Genomic DNA, 25,010 nt, shown 5'->3' with positions numbered 1-25,010 from the left:
GATACCCTTACTTGACAGAAATCTATCTCGATCTTGAGGAGTGCCAGATTTCTGCCACCCTTTCGTGTGGAAAAAGTGCTTGCTGATTTCCCTCCAAAATGGCCTAGCTCTGATTGTAAGATTACGCCCCCCTCGTTCTTGATTCCCCCACCAGCGAAATAGTTGCTCCGTATCTACCCTATCGAATCCTTTTTTAACATTTTAAACACCTGGATCAGATCACCCTTCAATTTCCTATACTCAAGGGATACAAGCCGAGTTTACGCAGCCTGGCCTCATAATTTAACCCTCTAAGTCGTTTTTGTGAAAACTGCGCTTCTTTGTAAATAAAATTGTCCACTGCTTTATAATTCCGTAATTTGTATTCCTGGATTATTTGAACTTTTAAGCGCAGAACTAACTTTGCAATTATAGTAGAGTGCACTAGGCATTGGAGAGGATAGAGATCAAAGCTTGCATAACAAAAGGCAGTGCTTCCACTGTATAGTACTCTGTGTATTCCCCCCACCCCCGCCCCAAAATGGAAATACCTTGCACTGAAATCCCTCCTCCATTTGTTTAAAAAGTTTCTAATTTCATAATCCTTCAGGAATAGAATTTTTATTTTTATTTCTCCCCATCCCCAGTTTTTGTTGGGAATCTCTGCTCCCATCCCAGTAAGGTGGGCTGGCAGTTGACCCAAAGTGCGCCATCATTGCCACCACTTACAAAAAGGAACCTAGATCCAGCCAGAGCTGTTAGTTTTTGACACTGTGGTAGACCACAAACAAGTCTGTACATCAGTTTGTTCTTTTCAGGTTTCACGTACACCGTGAGCAAGTAATAATCTGCCCGTTTGCTCACATCTCGTTCCTCTATGCCTTATATGCGAGGCTATAAACGGTGTTGACCATATGCCCACTGTTACATCCGGTGTAAAGATAGCCATGTCTGATTTTTGTATGACTCGTGTGTCTCAGTCAGTTCAGTACGAGTTAAGTCCACATTGAGTAAGCAGTGACTAGCCTCTCCTGTGTCTGACTCACGCTGCAGTATGGCTTGCATGACGTTGGGGGTGGGATGAGCTGGCGATGGCAGAGCTGGTATTGAGTTGTCTTTGGCTCCATACAGGAATGTCAGCGGGCAGCTGCTTTAATATTCCAATTCATATTCTGGGAGCCTGGGTCTGAGAGTCTGCTCCCGGCATTTCTGGTGTTAAAGCCATTTTCCATAGCCCAGTGGCAGAATTGTAGACCAAATAAAACTGGTTCCGAGTCTGTCGTGTGGCTACAGAAAACTGATTTCAACAGCATGGCGGCCAGGCTCGCAGAACCTAAAATAAAAGAACATCAAACTAGCAGTAACGTAAATGATGTGCGTTCTCTGAAAAGCACCAATATTTTTTTTTCTTTATTCGTTCATGAGATGTGGGTGTCGCTGGCAAGGCCAGCATTTATTGCCCATCCCTAATTGCCCTTGAGAAGGTGGTGGTGAGCCGCCGCCTTGAACCACTGCAGTCCGTGTGGTGAAGGTGCTCCCACAGTGCTGTTAGGGAGGGAGTTTCAGGATTTTGATCCAATGACGATGAAGGAACAGCCAATATATTTCCAAGTCCGGATAGTGTGCGACTTGGAGGGGAACTTGCATGCACCTGCTGCCCTTGTCCTTCTAGGTAGTAGAGGTCACGGGTTTGGGAGGTGCTGTCAAAGAAGCCTTGGCGAGTTGCTGCAGTGCATCTTGTAGATGGTACACACTGCAGCCACGGTGCGCTGGTGGGGGAGGGAGTGAATGTTTAAGGTGGTGGATGGGGTGCCAATCAAACAAGCTGCTTTGTCCTGAATGGTGTCGAGCTGCTTGAGTGTTGTTGGAGCTCCACTCATCCAGGCAAGTGGAGAGTATTCCATCAAACTCCTATCTTGTGCCTTGTAGATGGTGGAATCTGTACCACTTTTAAGTATCTGTACCAATTTAAGCAGAGTTGTCCAATCTACAGCCCCTGGGCTGTATGTGGTCAGTGAGGCCTGGCTATGTGGGCCTTAAAGCCCAGAGCAGCAATTTCAAAAGGTAACACACAATCTGTTGGGATTTGATTATAGCTTGGGAGGAGAGGAGAGGAGTTTCATGTATTTTTACACAAAGTTCATTTTTAATTCAATTTTTCCTAGTTCCCAGCAGCTGCTGGATTCTCTAACTCTTCCTGCTGGCTGAGAGAGAATGATGCAAGGTCGAAGAGAAGAGCGATGCTGAGAAACAGATGCAGCATTACTCTCCCAAAAGCAGCACCGAAATATAAAAACACCTTGTGTGACGGTTTTGGCTCAGTGGGCAGCACTCTTACCTCTGAGACAGAAGGTTGTGGGCTCAAGCCCCACTCGAGACACGAGTGCATAATCTAGGCTAATGCTTCAGTGTAATACTGAGGGAGTGCTGCACTGTCGGAGGTGCCGTCTTTTGGATGAAACGTTAAAGCCGAGGCCCTGTCTGCCCCCTCAGGTGGACGTAAAAGATCCCATGGCACTATTCGAAGAAGAGCAGGGGAGTTATCCCCAGTGTCCTGGCCAATATTTATCACTCGACCAACATCACTAAAAACAGGTTATCCGGTCAATTGTTTCATTGCTGTTTGTGGGATCTTGCTGTGTACAAATTGACTCTCACGTTTCCTGACATTACAGCAGTAATTGAACTTCAAAGGTATTTCATTGGCTGTGAAGCACTTTGGGATGTCTTGCGGTCATGAATGGGGCAAGTTCCTTTCTTCTTTGTGTGGCTTGGGGAGCTCCATGGCCCATGAAGGCAAAAAGCCTATGGTTGCCTTCCAGGTGATGTCTTGCTTGATCAGTCATGCTGATCATTTGATTGTTTAGCGGCATTGAAACACTATTTAAGATTCAAGTTCCTGAATAAATATTTTATTTTGACGTGACCTCTAAGCTTGACTTTCTGTGAATGAGGCGGAGAAAAGAAAAGAAAGACTTTCATTTATATAGCGCCTTTCACGACCTCCGGACGTCCAAAAGCGTTTCACAGCTAATGAAGCAAATTTTGAAGTGTAGTCACTGTTGTAATGTGGGAATGTACAGCACAGAAGGAGGCCATTTGGCCCATCGAGTCTACGCCGGTTCTTTGGAAGAGCAATCCAGTTAGTCCCACTCCCCGGCTCTTTCCCATATCCCTGCAATTTTTTTCTCCTTCAAGTATTTGTCTAATTCCCTTTTGGAATGCTACTATTAAATCTGTTCCCAGCATTTACTGAGCCACAATTCCCACTCATGATTCACCTTGCTGGTTTTTGCTTCTGTATTAGGCTGAGAGGAGTGGCACCATTGTGACAACAGCCATATTAGGCAATCTAGCCCCGGGGCACCTCCTGGGATCGTCTTAGTGCTCCTTCTCCGTGTCCCACGATGGGCAATATACTCTGTAGTATGTGCCCTACTGTTACTGCTATGGTGTATCCTGTACCTATGTGTGCTTGTTATTCTTGTCCTTCCCATGTGATCTGTTCTTCATGGTTGAAATGGTGGTTAATGTTTAACCAAGCAATGGGACACAGTTATCACACTGCTAGTGTCTACTGTAATGCTAGCACAGACTACCTGTGGGGCACGCAAGTAGCAGTGCCCCAGCGTTTCCCCGACGACCTGATTTAACAAAGCTGTCGGCTGAGTTTAACATTACATTTGGTAGTCTTTTGAACCCAAACCCCTGGAGGCTGAAGCTGCTCTTCTGATCCCCGCACTCCTACGGCTTCAGGGATAGGATTAAGGTGCTGGTGTAATATTACACTTGTGACTCTTCTTCCTTGACCCTTGATCCTTAACCCCCATCGCTGACCCTTTGTTCATATATGTATAAATAAACTCTGAAAGCACTTGCTCTAACTGTATACATTCCAGTTTATTCAGCAGGATAAGGATACTGGTGCACTGTGAGCTGTGAAGCTTTTCAGCAGGTCATGTTTTACACTGCCCTACTGGAGTGAAGGATTCCCATTGTCCCTCCACATTTGTACTGTGTTCTGATTGTGGTTTAACATTGTAGGCCAGTACCTTCTAAGCACATGTGGCCTAGTTGAATTTAATCGAATTTTGGAAAGAAATTCCATGTCTCCCGATGACCCAGCTGGTTAAGACATTGATTGGTTAAGCCCCGGAGACTCGGAAGGTCCCAAGTTCAATCCCTGATCTGTACTAAGTTAGTTGATGTCAGCTGAGGCATTGCGGCAATTGACCTTAGTGCCTGTTTCGTTCGGGAGGGGAAAATTGGCCAGGGTTGCTGCTTCTGATTGCTACCCAGTCAGCGTTCGGGAAGTGCAGGTTTTAGGGATGTCAGATAAGAACAAGAACATCGTTGCCTGTGATGCCTGACTGCATTCAACAACAACAGCTTGCATTCATATAGCACATTTAACGTAGTAAAACGTCCCAAGGCGCTTCACAGGAGCGTTGCCAAACAACATTTGGCGCCGAGCCGCATAGGAGATATTAGGTAGGTTTTAAGGAGCGCCTTAAAGGAGGAGTGAGAGGTAGAGGGGCTTCGGGCCTAGACAGCTGAAGGCACGGCCACCAATGGTTGAATGATTAAAATCAGGGATGAACAAAAGGCCAGAATTAGAGGGGCGCAGAGTTCGCTCTCCTCACGTGTGAACAATAACACCTGGGCAACATACCGGAGGGTACGTGTCATGCGTGGAACTGTACCAGAATTCAACGCTTGCCAGAGAGGAGGAGTAGGGAGAAAATCAGTGGAAAAGTAAGGAAGAGGAGAGGGAAAAAAAAACAATATCGTAAGTAGCACCTGCCATCCCAATCAACAGGTGCCGCTTTCGTGATTGGTCACAGAAGGCACTTCCACCTTGCGTGACTGCCAACAAAGCGGACCTATTTGGTCTGGTGATCTGCTATCAAAACGAGCATCTCCGTTCTCTGCCACAGAACGCATGAAATGGGTCCCACTCATCTGCGACCTTAGTTGTCACATGAAATAACGTTGTGATTTAATAGCACAAGCGCACACAACTGGCTCAGCCTGCCTATGAATCATTCGAGAATCATTAGAAAGAAACTACAGTTAGAACAACGACGATATAAACCGAGGGGGAGGGTGCAGAGGCATATAGATGTTGTCAGAGCATCGCTCCACGGGGACCTGATTTATTAAGGTAAAAGTGTCTGGAGAGCGCCTCATTCTGTGCACTCATCTTAAACAATCAAAGCGTTCTGATTGTTTATGGAAATACCGAGTGCTGATGACGTTATCAGGGGACAGGCTTTGAGGAGTTACAGTTGTGGGAGGAGCTGAATTAACATGCATACAATAGAAATTACACAATTGCTGAACACCTGGGGATTGATGACCAGCTTTGATTAGTGCAAATTCCTCATCTGGTTGCACTCAGTAACCCCTCCCAGCCATTTCCTACTGCTATCACCACTTTCCATTTGGAGAAAAACATTTAAAACAAAAGAAATAGACATGGCACGATGTTTCCAACGGCTTTTTGAAAGAAAGACTTGCATTATACAGTGCCTTTCATGACCTCAGGACATCCCAAAGTGCTTTACAGCCAATGAAGTACTTTTTGAAGTGTAGTCGCTGTTGTAATGTAGGAAGCACAGCACGGCACAGCAAGGCCCCACAAACTGTTTTAGTGATGTTGGTTGAGGGCTGTATATTGGCCAAGACGTTGAGGAGAACTCCTCTTCGAAATAGTGCTGTGGGATCTTTTACGTCCACATAAGAGAACAGGCGGGGCCTCGGTTTAACGTCTCATCCAAAAGACAGCACCTCCGACAATGCAGCTCTCCCTCAGTACTGCACGGGAGCATCAGCCTGGATTATGGGCTAGTCTCTGGAGTGGGCGGCCCCTTTGTAAGTATTCTAATAACACCCTCAGATTTTCTTTCCCCTTTTTTTTATCCTGTCGGGATTTAAGAATCTACACACAATAATGACATTATGTTTTGCTTTCTTGGGCATTAACAAAACTTTCCTCCGCAGCAGTTTCCCTCCCTGCTGCGGAGTTGCTGATCTGTCACCTGCTGTGATAAGGGGACACACACACACAAAGGCCAGACTTCACACCACAAGAGGGGAAGAGAAACTTCTTTTGGGGAGGGGAGACCATGGTGGGCAAGGTTCTTTCCAGCGAGTTCAAGGGTGACGTTGCAGGCCTGAGATGGTCTGTGGTCCGTGGAGAATCGAAGAATGATACAGCACAGAAAGAAGCCATTCGGCCCTTCATGCCTGTGCCGGCTCTTTGGTAGAGCTATCCAATTAATCCCACTCCCACTGCCCTTTCCCCCTATGAGGGATTCCTTTCCTCACACAAAACAAATCGTAAAATTTAACATACTAGAATGTAGGAAAATGAATGGATTCACATGGCTTAAGTAGAATAATACAGACCTGTCAGCAACAACAATTTTCATTTATATAGCGCCTTTATCGTAGAAAAACGTCCCACGGTGCTTCAGAAGCATAATTAGACAAAGATTGCCGCCAAACCAAAGATGATGCTATTGGGAAGAGTGACCAAATGATTGTGAGTTTTAAGAGGTAGAGACGCAAAGGGAATTCTAAAGCTTGGCGCCTAGATGGCTGAAGGCACAACCGTGGCGGAGTGAAGGTAGGGATCCACAAGAGGCCAGAGGATTCAGGCGTTGTGTTGTAAGGGCTGGAGGAGGTTACAGAGATGGGGAGGGGCAAGGCCAGGACTGGATTTAAACACGAGGATGAGAATTTTAAATTTGAGGGATTGGGGGACTGAGAGCAATTGAAACTTTTAATCTGAATAGCGAGAGAATCATGGTGGGAGTGATTACAAAAAAAATCTCATTGAGATAGCTAAGTGCTCTAAAGCGATGTTTGCAAATTTACCGTCTCCAATTTTGGGGAGGAAAAGGGTCCATACAAATCAGCAGTTTGAAAATTGGCCAGAGGTAATGGTGACCCAATAGCAAGCGGCCCTGTGATGCCCATTTACCAGTGATGGTATTTTAGAAGTCTCCGATATACAGAAAAAAACTGCCGAAAAAAGACTTGCATTTATAGAGCACCGTTCACGCATTTACAGAGCACCGTTCACGACCACCGGAAATCTCAAAGCGCTTTACAGCCAATGAAGCACTTTTGGAGTGTAGTCACTGTCCCAATTTGCGAACAGCAAGCTCCCACAAACAGCAATGTGATAATGACCAGATGATCTGCTTTAGTGATGTTGATTGAGGGATAAATATTGGCCAGGGCACCGGGGAGAACTCCCCTGCTCTTCTTCGAAATGGGATCTTTTACGTCCACCTGAGGACTCGGTTTGACGTCTCATCCGAAAGACGGCACCTCTGACAGTGAAGCACTCCCTCAGCACTGCACTGGAGTGTCGGCTTAGATTTATATGCTCAAGTCCCTGGAGTGGAACTTGAACCCACAACCTCCTGACTCAGAGGCGAGGGCCCTGCCCACTGAACCACAGCTGACACTTGATCCGTAATGGAAACAGAAAATGCTGGAAATGCACAACAGGTGCTGGTTCTGAAGATGGGTGCGTACCTAAAATGTTAACCTATCTTTTCGCAAATGCTAACATGTCTGCTTTTTATTTGTACCGTCTTTCGCATGAGATGTTAAACCGAGCCACGTCTAGTGGGCGTAAAAGATCCCAGGGCGCTATTTCAAAGAAGAGCACGGCACTCCCTGGCCGGTATTTATCCCTCAACCAACAGATTATCTGGTCATTTATGTCATTGTTATTTGTGGGAGCTTGCTGTGCACAAATTGGCTGCCGCGTTTCCTGTGTTACAACAGTGACTACCAGTGCTCTGTATAATTTTTTGGGTGCGCGGACCATTCAAAATAACGCGCATGCGCGTTTTTTTAAATTTAAAAGCCAGTGAGCCGGCTCCGCGGAAGCTGCAGAGCGCAGCACGGCCTCACAGCTTAAAGGAAACATTGATGACTATGTTTCAGAAGTACTTAATTGGCTGTAAAGCGCTTAGGGAATGCAAGTTATTTCTTTTTTTTCTTTGCCATTTTGTTTTGTCAGCCGTGGCTCAGTGAGTAGCACCCTCGTCTCTGAGTCAGAAGGTTGTGGGTTCAAGTCCCACTCCAGGGGCTTGAGCACATAAAGCTAGGCTGACACTCCCAGTGCAGTACTGAGGTAGTGCTGCACTGTCGGAGGTGCCGTCTTTCGGATGAGACGTTAAACCGAGGCCCCGGCTGCCCCCTCAGATGGACGTAAAAGATCCCATGGCACTATTTCAAAGAAGAGCAGGGGAGTTATTCCCCGGTGTCCTGGGGCCAATATTTATCCCTCAATCAGCATAACAAAAACAGATGATCTGGTCATTATCACATTGCTGTTTGTGGGAGCTTGCTGTGCGCAAATTGGCTGCTGCGTTTCCTACATTACAACAGTGACTACACGCCAAAAAAGTACTTCATTGGCTGTAAACGCTTTGAGACATCCGTTGGTCATAATACGCGCTATATAAATGTAAGTCTTTCTTTTATTTGATGAACCCTCATTTCAATTCTCCCCTATGCATTAGTCAGCACTACCAAGTGATGACAAAAGGCTGCTAATAACCTTTGCAGAGCAACTAATTGCTCTTCAGTGGATGTGTGTTGAAACTTGCTTTCCCCATATTAGTGAAATCACAAAATCAATCAGAACTAAAAGCTAGAAATTAGAGAAATGTCGCGTGTGTTCAAATGTTTTTGAAGCTGAAATTACCCTGATGCATAATTTCAAAGGAAACTGTTTTATTCCTGTCTTGTCAGGGTTTTTTTTTGAGGGGCGGGGGTGGGGGGGAAGGTGAAAAGAGCAAGGGGAAGGCGATCAGCAAAATGTTCAGCAGTGGCAGAGGCAGCACACTTGTCAGCTCAGCAGTCCTGATAATCCTTCAGCTCTGTAACAAATCAATTCTGTGTTTGCTGTCAGGAGCGTTTAATTTTCTCGAATGAGGAGGGGGGTAGGGGGGAACGACAAAGCAAAAACATTTTCTGCAGTTTCCCGATGCCAGGCTGCTGTATTCTTATTCTGAGCGGCCCAATCCATCCGCAGCCTTGTATTGAAGTGTAACGTTGTGTTCCTGGGGCGTGGGTGGAAACTGTGAGGGAGGGGATGGCAAGCGCACGTCTAATTTGAGACAGGCCTATCTGCTTGTGTTCGTATTCTGGGAGTTTTGTTTCTTTGTATGGCGCACTTGCTTCTCTTTTGTCCTCGTCTCTTTTAGTTAAAACCTGCCCTCTGAATAAAAAAAGGGGATTCGAGTGACTGACTCACAGTCGTGTTGCGTTGCTGCTGTACAATTTGCTAATCACTGTGGAGAGAGCTAGAAAGGAGGTTTCACCTTGGATTATGAAAGGAATTTTGATGCATATTGCAGGTTGCGTCTTTTAGGGCTGCTTGCCGAGAAATCTCACAAGACTGAAATTTTCAAATGTCGGCAGGAGAATTTTACAACAAATTCTCTCCCCTCTGGCCCAGGTAAGTAGATGAGGAGACTTTCAGCTGATGCTGGCAGTGTTCGGCAGGAGTTGGGGAGGGGGTGGACACCATGCGAGGAAGAATTAATGTCTGTCCAGGGATGAGGCAATGATGGTTATTAATTTAAAAAACTCTAGTTTATATGTTTAAAAAAAATAATTCAATGCAGTAGCTGTAGAATCAGACTTGTATTTTGGGGGTGGGGGAGGGGTGTGAATGTTACTGATGAACGAGTTCAGTGCTAGGGAATTGATCACAACACTTTTCCTCGCTCTGTAACCAGTGTTTTCATCGAGTGCTCCCGGGTCAGATGTAAGCATGGCTTAGGCGTTGAGTATTGCTCCCTGTAATTCTGCCCAAAGCCTTAACCCCACCCTCTGAATAAATACTCATTACTGTAGCCTCTTGTGGTATTTCAGTTCTTAAACCGCCAAACTTGTGGCCTCTTCTGAGTGTTATGATCACTTGTTATTGCGCAGGGAAAGTCCCAGATCCGATTCCTGATCCCAGAACTGGTAAAGGCACGACAGTCGGGTTCGGCACCATTGGGGAAAATCCTGTGCCCGATCGCTATCCAGGGTTCCTTGCTGGAAGTGTCGATGTCTCATGAGGATAGAGTGGCCTCAACTGCAGTTGAGTCGCCTGACTCATTGAAACGTATAAAATTCTGACAGGGCTAGACAGACTGGATGCAGGGAGGATGTTTCCCCTGGCTGGGGGGTCTAGAACGAGGGGTCACAGTCTCAGGATACGGGGTAGGACATTTAGGACTGAGGTAAGCATGCAGGTGCAGCAGGCGGTTAAGAAGGCAAATGGTATGTTGGCCTTCATAGCGAGAGGATTCAAATACAGGAGCAGGGTTGCCTTGCTGCAGTTGTACAGGGCCTTCGTGAGACCACACCTTGAGTATTGTGTGTAGTTTTGGTCGCCTTATCTGAGGAAGGATGTTCTTGCCATGGAGGGAGTGCAGCGAAGATTCACCAGACTGATACCTGGGATGGCAAGAATGACGTATGAAGCGAGATTGGGTCGATTCGGCTTATATTCGCTAGAGTTTAGAAGAATGAGAGGGGATCTCATTGAAACGTATAAAATTCTAACAGGACTAGACAAACCAGATGCAGGAAGGATGTTCCCGATGGCGGGGGAGCCCAGAACCAGAGGTCACAGTCTAAAGATAAGGGGTAAGCCATTTAGGACTGAGATGAGGAGGAATTTCGTCACCCAGAGAGTGGTGAACCTGTGGAATTCTCTACCACAGAAGACAGTTGAGGCCAATTCATTAAATATATTCAAGAAGGAGTTAGATATATTTCAAGGCTAAGGGGATCAAGGGATATGGGGAGAAAGCAGGGACAGGGTACTGAATTTGGATGATCAGCCATGATCTCATTAAATGGCGGAGCAGGCTCGAGGGGCCGAATGGCCTACTCCTGCTCCTATCTTCTATGTTTCTATGAGATGAGAAATTTCTTCACTCAGAGGGTGGTGAACCTGTGGAATTCTCTACCACAGAAGGCTGTGGAGGCCAAGTCACTGAATATATTTAAGAAGGAGATAGATAGATTTCTAAACACAAAAGGCATCAAGGGGTATGGGGAGAGCGCGGGAATATGGTATTGAGATAGAGGATCAGCCATGATCATATTGAATGGTGGAGCAGGCTCGAAGGGCTGAATGGCCTACCCCTGCTCCTATTTTTCTATGTTTCTAAGGCCGAGACCCGAATGCTAGCAGTTAGCTGAGGTCCTGAAGGAAAACAACAGGTTGTATTTATACGGTGCCTTTAAGGTTGTAAAACATCCCACGGTGCTTCACAGGAGCGTTATCAAACAAAATTTGATGGCGAGACACATGGGCCCAGAAATTCAGGTCGGAGGCTTCCCGCGGGTGCAAGCCCCCGACCTGCACTTACCTTGCGCGCCGGCCGTTGTGTTGTGGGCCCGCGTGGGATTCCGATCCTGGGCCTGCTCCAACTGCCGGCGCGCAGTGCTTGTGTATCCCGGGGCGCAGTTAGTTCGAAGCGTCCCCTGGGATCACGTGGGCCATGGACAGCCAATGGTAGCAGGGAATGCTTCATTCATAAAATTGACAGGAAGACCTGTCAAACCTATAAATACTATAAGCCCCAAAACCTAACTAAAACTTCAAATACATTTTTTTTAAATCACATTTTTAAAATAACTATAAATTACATGAAAAAACTTTTAAACAATAATTTAAAATTTTGAAAAAATTAATTACATTTTCTAACGGGGCTAAAAATAAACTTACCTTTCTTTAAAGTATTTAAAAATAATAAACCTGTGGAAAAAATGTTTTAATTTTAATTAATTCACCACTTAGCTTTTAAGAAGCAGGCGCAAGGCCTGCTTTTAACAAGTGTAGCTGCTGGAGACTTACCCTCCCGGAGAGAAACCTGCAAAAAAAAAAAACTAAGTTCGATGCGCATGCGCTGCCTCTCCGGCGCATGTGTTCCACCTGTCAACCCCTTCTTTCAAGGGAACGGAAGTTCTGGTTTCCCGCGCATGCGCAGTGCATGCACGAAACCGGCACTTTGGTTGGGCCTACGCATGAGTACCCAGCGCGTACTCATATGTGAGGACCCGAATTTCTGGGCCATGAGATATTAGGACAGGTGAAATAGGCCGGTTTCAAGGAGTGTCTTAAAGGAGGAGAGAGAGGTAGAGAGGCGAAGAGGTTTAGGGAGGGAATTCCTGAGCTTAGGGCCCAGGCAGCTGAAGGCACGGCCACCAAATGTGGAGCGGTTAAAATCGGGGATGCGCAAGAGGCCAGAATTGGCACACAGCAAAATAAATGTACAACGAGACAGACTAGCGCAGAGAAGGGTTAGAATGTCTGGGTTGTGGGCTAGGTGCCCTCACAGACTGGTCGTTTTACACACTGGCAGTAATCTCCTCTAACTAATTAAGGAAATGATTCTTGAACAATTGGAATATGCATTTTGCAGCATCTCTCGGGCAAGAGTGCAGTAGTTTTGTTTAAATTAAGGAGTGAAATCATTGAAAGCCAAAATAAATACATTTATTTTTGGTGGAATCTAACTTCAAAATTTGTTTGCAGTTGGAACTGTTTCCCTTTGAGCAATCAGACCCCTTGAGAGGAGGGAATAATAGTGAAAGTTCATTGGCGAAGTCAAATAGTTTATCCTTTATCGCAGCTTCAAATCCATTAAATTTAATCAAAAGGAATTTAACTCTTTTTTTAAAAGAAAAAAGCAATAAGCACATGGTGACCAGTTGCCTGAGGGAAGAGCAAACTGTAGGAGGCGAGCAGCAGACACTCGACATGTGTGCACAGGTCCTCTGTGAGCCTCGCTGCAACATGCTAACGTGATTTTTTTTTTAAAGTGGAATTGAGAGCTGCTTTGATCCATTCGAAGCTTTTCAAAATCAGTGGGACGGACAAGAGTTTTTAATGCATTCAGCCATTTCGTCAGTTCACGATTAAAAAATCTGCCGGATCGTCTTTTTGTTTCCCAGATGTACAGCAGGTTTGTGATTTGGGTCAGATTCCCAGTTGGAGAATACTGTCGCTCTGCGCTAACTTTGCGTGCCCGTGTGTGGGTGCGTGCATGCTCGCGTATACTGGTGTGTGTCACGGGATTGGTCTGTTCTCCAGGTAGTCAGAGAGGATGCGGTTCTCCTCCTCACTCCAAAGGTAGTTTCCAGTGTAAATGCTATATAGCAAATGATTCATTACCAGACAATGACTGAGGTGTAATTTGTTTCAGACTCGATTAGCTGTACTGTTAGATTGATGGGATTCTGCACTAGCGCAAGATTTCATATCTTCCCCTCCTCCCTGCCCGCCCAAAGCCATACTTATTTTTCCCAGGCAGCGATCCGGGCTCATTGTGCTTGAAAGGTAAGAGCTCCAGTATCCCGGTGTGCCTTGGGGAAGGGGAGGGTTGTAGCTTTATTATTGATGCTTCAGGTCCTCCTGTGACTGCATGGCTGAATTCACTGTTGTGATGCTGCACCACACCAGGCTTGTTTGCTGAGTTGACCGTGGCCGGCTTGATGGCCTTGGGTGCTGGTTGACTTGACTGAAAATATCAGCCAAGGTTCCTGTCCCTGATCGTTCTCCACTGATCCTGGTTGGAAAGTGTCCCAGTGTGCTTGTTGGGTGAGGGCAGAATTAAACTGGACTGTGATGTCCTCCACAATCTGCCAACAGTTGCCGTCACTCACGCAACAAGAATGATCATTTGGGTCAAGTGCAACTGAGCCCACGGGACCATATTCCAACATGAGTCGGTGCCTTGAAGAGCTTGTGCCTGCGCAGTTGTTTGCCCCTGTAGAATAAATGGGAGCTGATTTTACAGCACCAGAGATTAAGATTATTCCACTATTGCCGGAAGGGTTTCTGTAATTTAAGAACAGTGACAATTAGGCCTTCATTCCTCAGCTGTTTTTCTTTAAAGCTTCAAAACAGTTGGTCAAAGACATCCTCGGGTCATATAGTTTAGAATGTTTTTTCTCTCTTTCACTGTGCTTTTCTGTCCTTCTCCCTCTCCTCTTCCCACCCTTACTCCCCCCTCTCCCAAATCAGTGGTCTGCTGGAGTTTACACCAGTCAACACTTAAATGCTCAGTCACAGCTGGAGGAAATTATAGACAAAATGTCTGCTCGCTGCCTGCATCCCAGCAGCAGATTTAAATTATTAAACATGGTTAGCAGGGTACAGATACATTCCTTTACAATTAGGATTATATGGCAATTCAAATAAATAAGTTGCCGTTAAATTTTCTCAGTGAATTTTTGAATCATCGCAGCCTGACTTTATCGCACTCTAACTTTAATTTGCAGATTTACCGTTTTATTTTCACAACTGTAGGTGAAAGAGGGAAGGTGCGAAAGTAACCCAAGTAACGGAATCTCTTTACTTTAACTTTGTTTGGTTTGGTGGTTCTAAGGCAACACGTTTATGCGCCATAATGATTCAACTCGAGCAGTACATCTAAGGTTAAGGTTAATCTTAATCTCCCAGAAAGGGAGCCGGAATGGGCGGATCAAAAAAAATAACGCCACTCTTAAATGCAGACCTCTTGGGAAATGTGTGTTTTGTGTGTGCGTGCGTTTTGCACTCTGAGGCACATGAAGACATGAAAGCATTTAATAAACAACTCAAGTATGCAGGCAGAGGAAATGGACACAGTTGGGATGGGATATTTAACCAATTTATAGACTTGCGGCTTTTTGTGGGGAGACTTATTTAATTTTGGTCACTGTGGTTGCACGTGAAATTTGAACAGCTTCACGTTTGCTGTATTTTTTGGTAGCTTTGTATTCTGCTCCGTGTTGTGCAATGGGAAAGTATTTGGTATTTGACTTTGATTTAGTTTTAGGTTGCAACACTGCAGCCCCATTGGGAGAAGCCCAGGGCACACAGCAGCCGATGGAAAGTGAGCTGGCATTTGGGGGGAATGCAATGCAGAATGCAGCATGACCTATCTGTTTTATATTTGACTATGTTAAAGGCATTATATAAATGCGAGCAGCTGTTGTTATTGGTCTTTGAAATAAACGCATCTAAAGAGTTAACCATGATTAAAAATCGCACAGCAGTCGTGTTTGAGTAATGCATTAATTATCTCTCTGCAAAGCATACAGTAATGCCGTTAGTCTGTCTGGCCACTCCACACCAATTCCGTCCCTGCTCCTCCTTGTGACATGGATTGGTAATTGTTTGGGAGGGAGACAGAGCGCGGGGCTATGGGCAGAGCAGAGATTAGGAGTACGGCAGCATTGTAGTTATGTCACTGGGCTAGTATTCCAGAGGCCTGTTCCAATGATCCGGAGAAAAAGAGTTCAAATCCCACCCACGGCAGCTGGGGAATTTAAATTCAGTTAATTAAATAAATCTGGAATAGAAAGCACGAAACTACCGGATTGTCGTAAAAACCCATCTGGTTCACTAATGTCCTTTAGGGAAGGAAATCTGCCGCCCTTACCCGGTCTGGCCGAGATGTGACGCCAGACCCACAGCAATGTGGTTGACTCTTAGCTACCCTCTGAAATGGCCCAGCAAGTCACTCAGTTGTACCAAAACCGTTACGACAAAGTCATCACTGTGGGAGTACCTTCACCACAAGGACTGCAGCGGTTCAAGAAGGCAGCTCACCACCACCTTCTCGAGGACAATTAGGGATGGGTAATAAATGCTGGCCTTGCCAGCGATGCCCACATCCCACGAATGAATCAATTAAAAAAATAATAATAAAGGGAACGTCCCTGATTGGTGGGATGTGACAAGTGGTATTCCTGAGAGATCTGTACTCGGGCCTCAGCTTCTCACCATATATATTAATGACTTGGATGAAGGAAGAGAGAGTTGTATGTCCAAGTTTGCAGATGACACTAAGTTGGGAGGCACAGTAAGTTGTGTAGATTGGAGCAGGAAGTTACAAAGGGACACCGACAGACTAAGTGAGTGGCCAAAACTATGGCAGACGGAGTTCAATGTGGGGAAGTGTGAGGTCATCCACTTTGAATCCAAGAATGACAAATCGGAATATTTTCTAAACGGACCGAGACTCGGAGCTGTGGAGGAGGAAAGGGATTATGGGGTCCATGTACACAAATCACTAAAAGCTAGTGTACAGGTACAAAAAGTAATCATAAAGGCGAATGGATCGTTGGCCTTAATGTCAAGGCGGGGGGTTGGAATTCAGAAATGAGGAAGTGATGCCTAACCGGTATAGTTTAATGGTCAGAGTCCATCGGGAGTACTGCGTTCAGTTTTGAGCACCAAACTTCAAAAAAGATAAATTGACCGGGGGGGGCGGGGAATACAGTGCAGTTGCACCAGAATGATACCGGGGCTTAAAGGGTTAAATTGAGAACAGATTGTATAAACTTGGCTTGCATTCCCTTGAGTTTCGATGATAAAGTGATTTGATAAGGCCGATACAGAGAAACTATTTCCGCTGGTGGGAGAATCAAAAACAAGAGGGCGTCATCTTAAAATGAGAGCTGGGCCATTTAGGAGGGAATGTTCCTATGGTTCTGGGCTCAGTGAAATGAAATGTTACAACAGGAAGACAGACCCCTCTGTTCTTGTTGGCACAAATCCAATGCATGCTGCTTTTTTTTTTGCTGTTTTGCAGAGAACCGGCTAGAATTCTTCCCGATTTCAGATGCAAAACCGAGCAGCGGTCAGTCTTGTTTGAGTTGAAAGGGTTGGGGTCTCTGCTAAGAATTTGATGGAGCTATATTCATAGTGTTCTGGAAAGTAAAGTTAGAAGTGGCAGTATAGCATTTTGAGTTGAACAGGGTAGCAGAATGAGTCATTGGTGCGCAAAGCGAAGACAAAACTAAGCTAAGGTCAAGCACCCAACAGGCCCTGGTGGACAAATCTGGCTCTGAGCTGCACATGATCCAGACACTGAAGATTGGTGACTTTGGACCCACATCAGTGAAGTAACCATGATGGAATGTGGGTGGGTGAAGGCTCAGGACTCTGATGAGTAACTCGGTTGAAATGGTTATTGAAACTGGCAAAGATGTGATTGCACTAGAGAGGGTACAGAGGAGATTTGCGAGGATGTTGCCAGGACTGGAGAATTTTAGCTATGAGGAAAGATTGGATAGGCTGGGGTTGTTTTCTTTGGAACAGAGGAGGCTGAGGGGAGACTCAATTGCAATGTATATAAAATTACATGGGGCCTAGATAGAGTGGATAGGAAGGAACTATTTCCCTTCGCAGCGAAGTCAGTAACTGGGGAGCATAGATTTAAAGTAATTGGTAGATGGATTAGAGGGGAGGGTGGTGGGGGTTTGAAATTCACTGCCTGAAAGGGCGGTAAAGGCAGAAACCCTTGTTGACGTAACAAAACTACTAGGCACTTGGTCAGAGTATTAAACAAGGCTTTAATCGACTGTTTCACAACATGGAAGTCTAGTTATCCTTCACTAGTTCCTGTTTACAAAATGTCCCTGAGCAAGCTGGGCCCGTGCCCGAGTATTTATACTCTTCCCTGGACAGCGCCACCAGCAGGCCGCCCAGTATATTTCATAAGTCATTTCTACATGAATGACACGATTTATGTCACTCATCGCATTTAAAAAGTACTTGGATATACACTTGGAGTGCCGTAAATGGCAAGGCTACGGACCAAGAGCTGGAAAGTGGGATTAGACTGGATAGCTCTTTTTTGACTGGCGCAGACACGATGGGCCGAATGGCCTCCTTCTGTGCCGTAAATTTCTATGATCCTGATCAGTGTTCCCTTTAAGCTGCGCGGCTGCACAGCGCTCTAGTGATCCCACACAGCTGGTGAGCCGGCTTTTAAATTGAAAAAACTGCACATGCGCGAAATTTTGAATGGGCTGGGCGGCCCCCAAAAAATGACATACGGATTAGGAGCAGGAGTAGGCCACTCGGCCCCTCGAGCCTGCTCCGCCATTCAGTAAGATCATGACTGATCTGATTACTCCACATTCCCGCCTACCCCCGATAACCTTTCACCCTCCCTTGCTTATCAAGAATCTATCTACCTCTGCCATAAAAATATTCAAAGACTCTGCTTCCACCACCCTCTGAGGAAGAGAGTTCCAAAGACTCACGATCCTCTGTGAGAAACAATTTCTCCTCATCTCGGTCTTAAATGGGTGACCCCTTATTTTTAAACAGTGACCCCTAATTCTAGATTCTCCCACAAGAGGAAACATCCTCTCCACATCCACCCTGTCCAGACCCCTCAGGATCTTATATGTTTCAATCAAGTCACCTCTTACTCTTCTAAACTCCAGCGGATACAAGCCTAGCCTGTCCAACCTTTCCTCATAAGACAACCCGCCCATTCCAGGTATTAGTCTCGTAAACCTTCTCTGAACTGCTTCCAACGCATTTACATCCTTCCTTAAATAAGGAGACCAATACTGTACACAGTGCTCCAGATGTGGTCTCACCAATGCCCTGTATAACTGAAGCATAACCTCCCTAATTTTGTATTCAATTCCCCTCGCAATAAATCCCTACTTTTATATTCAATTCCCCGCGCAATAAATCCCTACTTTTGTATTCAATTCCCCGCGCAATAAATCCCTACTTTTGTATCCAATTCTCCGCGCAATGACAGGGAACATTGATCCTGATGGGGCCAATCTTCTGAATTTCTTTTACTGCTGTCTCAATGTCTATCCTATAATATATCCTCCTAAGTGGCCTGTACTGTGTATTAATGCCTACTGCTTCATCTTTTCTCCTCACCCACAATCCCCATGAATGCACTCCTCCAATTCTGGCCTCGAGTATCCCTGATTTTCATCGCCACACCATTGGGGGCCGTGCTTTCGGCTGCCTAGGCCCTAAAGTCTGGAATTCCCTCCCTAAGCCTCTCCGCCTCTCAACCTCTCTCTCCTCCTTTAAGACGCTCCTTAAAACCTACCTCTTTGACCAAGCTTTTGGTCATTTGTCCTAATAGCTCCTGATGTGGCTCGGTGTTAAATTTTGTTTGTTAACGCTCCTGTGAAGCGCCTCAGGACGCTTTACTACGTTAAAGGCGCTTTATAAATGCAAGGTTGCTGTCACACCAATCTTCTGCCAGTGATCCATGTAGACTAGGAATGGGTGATAGTCATCGGTATACATTCCCAGGATTGTTGGAGCATGTATTAGACTATGTGAAATCTGGGACTCACTCCCTGGCAGCCAAGTATAATTTGTAACAAAATTGTCATTCATTTCAGCAACCACCAGAATTAAATTATTTTCTATCTTCCCCCTTTGTCTCCTGCAGCCCAGAGTCGGCAAGGTGACCTTTCTCTCCCCCTCCTTGTCAACATGATTACCTTTCTCTCCCCCTCCTTGTCAACATGATTTCAGCAGTGTAGCTAAGATGGGAAACTCAATTGTGGACTTGACCCCAAACTACTGCAGTGCCTGTTAACTAAATTCCTCTTTCTCCCACTCATCTACAAACAGCAGAAGCTGATGATCAAGGCGCGTGGCACTGAAGCAGTTCTTCTGAAGTTACGGATAGTCAGCTCTATAAATGTCAAGCTAAACGTGCAGTTTTAATGCAGAGAGAGGCATTATTTCTCGCGAGTTGCAGATCTTGCATCCTTAAGAAGGTACTGGTAGCCCGTAGACTAGATTCACTCTTGTAGGTGTAAGATCCTGCACTTGTTTACAGTTCCTGGGAGGTAAACCAATTCAGCGGGGTTAATTGCATGGTAATGAATGCGTCAGACTGATCCTTCAGGAAAATAGCACCACCAGTAGGCAAAGGGTCATTGGCTCACATACGGAGTCCTGAGATGTTTTATCTATAACTTTAGCATTTTAATGTGGGTTATTGTTTCAATAGAGTCAATAGAAGCCACGTAATCTGCTACGCACTTCCTGTGTTGTGTTGCTCGGATTGTTGTTTACGGTTTGCATCCCATTAAACAGTGTCTCACTTGTACGGCCACTTTCATATAGTATAGTATTTATGTATATTTTAATTTATAGTTCCATTTTTGTGCTTTTTAACACCATCATGCTAAAGTGATCTTTGTTTTCTTCCTCAGGTCCAATTCTCCATGGCAGCCAGCCCCAGGCACAAAGGCAACAATGCTGGTAAAAGTTGATAGTGGAACGAGCTCGGTCTCTTCCCATGCCTCAGTACCCCAGCAACAGAACTCTCCACCAGTCACCATCCAGAAGCCCCATTCAACCAAAGCTTCAGGTCAGACACAAGCACAGCAGGCTGGCTGTTTCCCATTGGGGGGTAAAATTGGATCGTCCCCTCTTGAATCCAAGCCATCGCTGCATTTAAAAAAGACAGAAAATGGGGGCTTCTGCCTTGTGTTAACGAATGGCCCTCCGTACCAGACTCCCCAAAAGGCCCAACCAGGGCAAACACAGCCTTTATCCCCAAAGTGTGCCTCTTTAGCCCCCATTTACGATGAGCCTCCAATTGAGTCACCGATCTATGACGAGCCACCGATGGAAGTGGACCCGGGTGGTGTTCCTCGCCACGAATTGATCTCTCCCCAGAAGGGTTCACAAAAGGGGCTTCAGCCTACAAAGCTGCTTCAGAGCCCGGGCTTCCAAACACAAGCAGTAATGAAGCACGCCAGAAAGCCATCGAACACCGAGTACAGCCCAGTAGGTAGAGAGTACATCAAGCAGATGGTAAACATCGATCCATCATCTTCGAAGCAGTCAGCTTCTCCGAATGGGACTTGCGACAGCTCTAACAGAATTCACCCGGGTCCCTTGCTGGCCAAAGACAGCAACAAGCAGCAGTGGAAGATTCTGGACATGAATTCCTTGAAGAGCAGCGAGCTGCACAGCCGCCAGAGCAGCATGCAGTCGCAGGAGTACCCAACCTCTGTAATCAGCCACCAGGATTCCGGGTACTCGACGGGTCCGTCCCCCAGCCTGAGGAGGAGAAAGGGGCGGAGAACCATGGCAGGCCAAGCCAGACCAGGCTCTTTGGGCAGCAGCAGTGAGCTCAACGTCTTGAACGAGAAGCTGATGGCAGAGATGCGGGCGGTGGTCAATCGGACAGCTGTGATCAGAGGTAGCCAGGCGAGTCTGAACGCGGACGTAGCCGAGAGTTGCATCTTGGCCGACATTCACAAAATCCGACTGCAGTCAGAGGGCCGGCATTTCAGGCAGTATGCTAACCGCGGCTCAAAGGATGATATTGCCGCCAGCAATAGATCGTTGCACAAACTGGGCTCGGATATCAGAGCCTCGGTTGACAGCGAATTATCAACGCGACAGGAAGTTGTCCGTCAGAAAAGAACATTTGAAAAGGTGGATTTTTCCAGCAATTCATTGGAAAGAAGCATTACAAGTCAGATTAGCCTGTCTTTACCAAGTCCAGTTCGGAACCCACCACAGGTAACTTTTGTGTGCTTAAGATTAAATGTTGGAAGCTTGATGTGCGATTCCAGTGCAGTGCTGAGGGAGTGCTGCACGGTCGGGGGTGCCGTCTTTCAGACAAGATGTTAAACCAAGGCCCCATCTTTCCACTTGGGTGGGATGCAAGTGATCCCACAGCACTGTTTCAAAGAAGAGCAGGGGGAGTTCTCTCCGGTGTCCTGGCCAATATTTATCCCTCAACCAACATCACTAAAACAGATTATCTGGTCATCATCACATTGCTATTTGTGGGAGCTTGCTGTTTGCAAATTGGCTGCTGTGTTTCCTACATTACAACAGTGACTGCACTCCAAAAGTACTTCATTGCCTGTAAAGTGCTGTGGGACGTCCTGAGGTTGTGAAAGGCGCTATAGAAATGCAAGTCCTTTCTTTCTTAAGATCTCACCTCGTGGCAATCTCACTGACGTAATAAAACTCACTACGCACTTGGTTTGAGTATAAAGCAAGGCTTTAATCAACTTGTTTCAGAACATGGAGGTCTAGTTGTACTTCACTAGTTCCTGTCTTACAAAATGTCCTGGGCAGGCTGGGCCCACGCCCGAGTATTTATACTCCTTGGATGGCGCCACCAGCTGGCCGTCCAGTGTATTTCATGAGTCTTTCTTCATGGATCATATAAGATTTATAACACTCACCTCTTGAGTCAGAAAGTTCTGGGTTCAGGACCCTCTCCAGAGACTTGAGCGTATTATCTAGGCTGTCATTTCAGTGCAGGACTGAGGGAGTGCAGCACTGTCAGAGTCAGATGAGATGTTAAACCGAGGTCCTGTCTCTCTCATCAGTGGGACATAAAAGATTCCATGGCACTATTTGAGAGAGAGCAGTGAGTTCTCCCGGCATCCCGGCCAACATTTATCCCTTAACCAACATTATCAGAAATAGATGAACTGCCCTTTTATTGTACTTGCTGTGCACACATTGGCTGCCATATTTCTCTATGTAACAAGTGACTGCACTTTAATTAATTGGCTGTGAAGTGCTTTGGGACATCTCAAGGATGTGAAAGGCTCTATATAAATGCAAGTCCTATTTTTCCCCTTTCATCCTAGATTGCTTCCATTTCACAGTTCCTAGCAATAGGAGCCATCTATTTTCAGCAAACTTTTTAAGTTATGTTTTTGAATGAATGAGTAACCCAGCCATTTGATTCCAAGCACCATGAACAGCATCAAGCTTGGCTGTGACAACCACTGTTATTATATAGTCACTCTTCACCCTGCCTGCCCAGGTGGTGCCATTATAAGAGATGATTCTCCAGATGGGAGAAAACTAGCACTCCAGGCCCCTGTACTCGCCTAGTAACTGGTAGAAGAGTGGCAGAAGAGAGGTGATCTCATTGAAACACATAAGATTCGAAGGGGGATTGACAGGGTAGATGCTGAGATTGTTTCCCCTGGCTGGAGAGTCTAGAACTCGGGGGCATAGTCTCAGGATAAGGGATCGGCCATTTAAGACTGAGATGAGGAGGAATTTCTTCACCCAGAGGGTGGTGAATCTTTGGAATTCTCTACCCCAAAGGGCTGTGGATGCTCAAGTCATTGAGTATATTCAAAGCTGAGATACATAGATTGTTGGACTCTAGCGGAATCAAGGGATATGGGGATCGGGTGGGAACGTGTTGAGGTCAAAGATCAGCCATGATCTTATTGAATGGCGGAGCAGGCTCAAGGGGCCGTATGGCCGACTCCTGCTCCTAATTCTTATGTTCTTGTGGCTCGGCTTTCTTTTTGCAATTGAAGATTTATACTATTTTTTTTGTTTGGCCAATTTTCCCACTCCCCCTCCTCAAGACACTGATTTATGTCGGCCTATGGTTACCCAGCCACCGGCAACCCTCTGATACCTTGCCCGAGGGGTTTGTTCTTCACATGTGCCCTAGTTGCTGAAGGTATTCAACAGTGGAGAGTGTTACAGCTGAGCTCAGTCTGGTCTTCCCTGGAGTCCATGTACACGCACTTCCCAATTGGAATCACCGGACAGCACTCGGGAGCAGGAACCCTAGCTGATGTCCCAGCACCCCCAATACGCTCAGTGGCACTGAAGCCAACTGTGTGTGGCCCAGTGGCTGCCCAGGCTGAGAGCTGCTAACTCAGCACCGCACCGGCCTCCACTGGAACCGGGGACTTTGTGTATGTCTCAGTACTCCATCAAACTCTGTTTTTCCCCAAAATCATAAAATCATAGAAATTTACAGTGCAGAAGGAGGCCATTCGGCCCATTGTGTCTGTGCCAGCCGACCAAGAGCTCTCCAGTCTAACCCCACTTTCCAGCTCCTGGTCCGTAGCCCTGTAGGTTACGGCACTTCAAGTACATATCCAAGTACTTTTTTAATGTGATAGGGTTTCTGCCTCTACCACCCTTTCAGACAGTGAGTTCCAGACCCCCACCACCACCCTCTGGGTGAAAAAAGTTCTCCTCAAATCCCTCTAATCCTTCTACCAGTTACTTTAAATCTTTGCCCCCTGGTTATTGACCTCTCTGCTGAGGGAAATAGGTCCTTCCTATCCACTCTATCTAGGCCCCTCATAGTTTTATACAATCAGTCCTGTTCTCAATGCATATCCTTTCGTAGATCATAAACGGTCACCAGGGCAGGTGTCAAGGCGTTCCAATTAGCGTGCAATGTCCTTGGGTTAGGGAGGGGGAGAAATCCGCGAGGTTCTTGTCCCTGACCACTGTCCAGTAACCCTTGCTGCAAATGCTCACGTATGGATGCTGGTCAAGGACAGGATCAGCCTTGTCCCTGATAACCCCATGTACTGAGCCTGCGGACTCAGTGAAGCATAACCACTTATTGGAACCATTGGAGGATGGATGCCTGGTGCTTGTGTCCCAGTAAGGAGTCGAGGCCTTCCAAAAGGTGTGGTTAGGTGGGGGCGAGGTGGTGGTGTGAGATTATTGGTGCAGAAAATTGGTGAGGCGAAAAAGTATACAGCCGAGTTCAGAAATAGGATTCAGTCCGTGAGCTGTGAACTTACTTTCTACTTTCTGTAATGGTTTTTATATATATTATTTTTTAAACTGAATACTAAAGTCCAATAACACTTGGCTTTACACATCCTTTTATCCTGCTGTCAAAATATTTTGGTGTCTTTCACGCAGTGAATTATTTTTGAAGTGCTGACTGTTATGAAGGCGATCACAGCCGCCATTCTGCACCAGCAGTGTTCCCCACACAGCCGTGAGATGAATAACCGGTTTATCTGTTTTCGGTCTTAGTGGTGGAATGAGAAATGCCGGCCAGGATATTGGGAGAACTCTGTATGAAACTTTTCTTTTGTTCACAGGATTCAGGTGACACTGGCGAGACTTCATATTGCATGCCCCTCGTCGGCTCTGACACAGTGGCGGTGGGCTGACTTCTTGCCCCGTTGCAGTCGGTGTGATGGTGATGGTGTGGGTGGTGCTCCCACGGCGATGTTAGAAACATAGAAAAATAGGAGCGGGAGTAGGCCCTTCGAGCCTGCTCCGCCATTCAATATGATCATGGCTGATCATGGTTAGGTGGGGAATTGCAGGATGCTGACCCAGTGGCAATGAAGGAACGCGATACATGTCCAAGTCAGAATGGCGTGTGACTTGGAAAACAGGAGCATCCTGTTCAGCCCCTCGAGCCTGTTCCGCCATGCAATTA

At 46.2% G+C, this 25,010-nt stretch overlaps 1 protein-coding gene across 1 annotated transcript in view; it reads left to right on the top strand.

Annotated features, from left to right (window-relative positions):
- Nucleotides 1–25,010, top strand: part of arhgap46b (Rho GTPase activating protein 46b) — a 173,274-nt gene that overhangs the window by 116,427 nt on the left and 31,837 nt on the right. Inside the window, exon 3 of the mRNA XM_086005772.1 lies at nt 20,011–21,334. Within this exon, the coding sequence (XP_085861898.1) occupies nt 20,011–21,334 (1,324 nt within the window). The remainder of the gene's footprint in view (nt 1–20,010; nt 21,335–25,010) is intronic.

This window comes from Somniosus microcephalus, chromosome 13 (assembly GCF_052327205.1).
Source record: "Somniosus microcephalus isolate GS21.2 chromosome 13, FLI_Smic_1.0, whole genome shotgun sequence".
NCBI lineage: Eukaryota > Metazoa > Chordata > Chondrichthyes > Squaliformes > Somniosidae > Somniosus > Somniosus microcephalus.
Note: the sequence above shows the minus strand (reverse complement) of the source record. Positions and strands in the feature narration are given on the sequence as shown.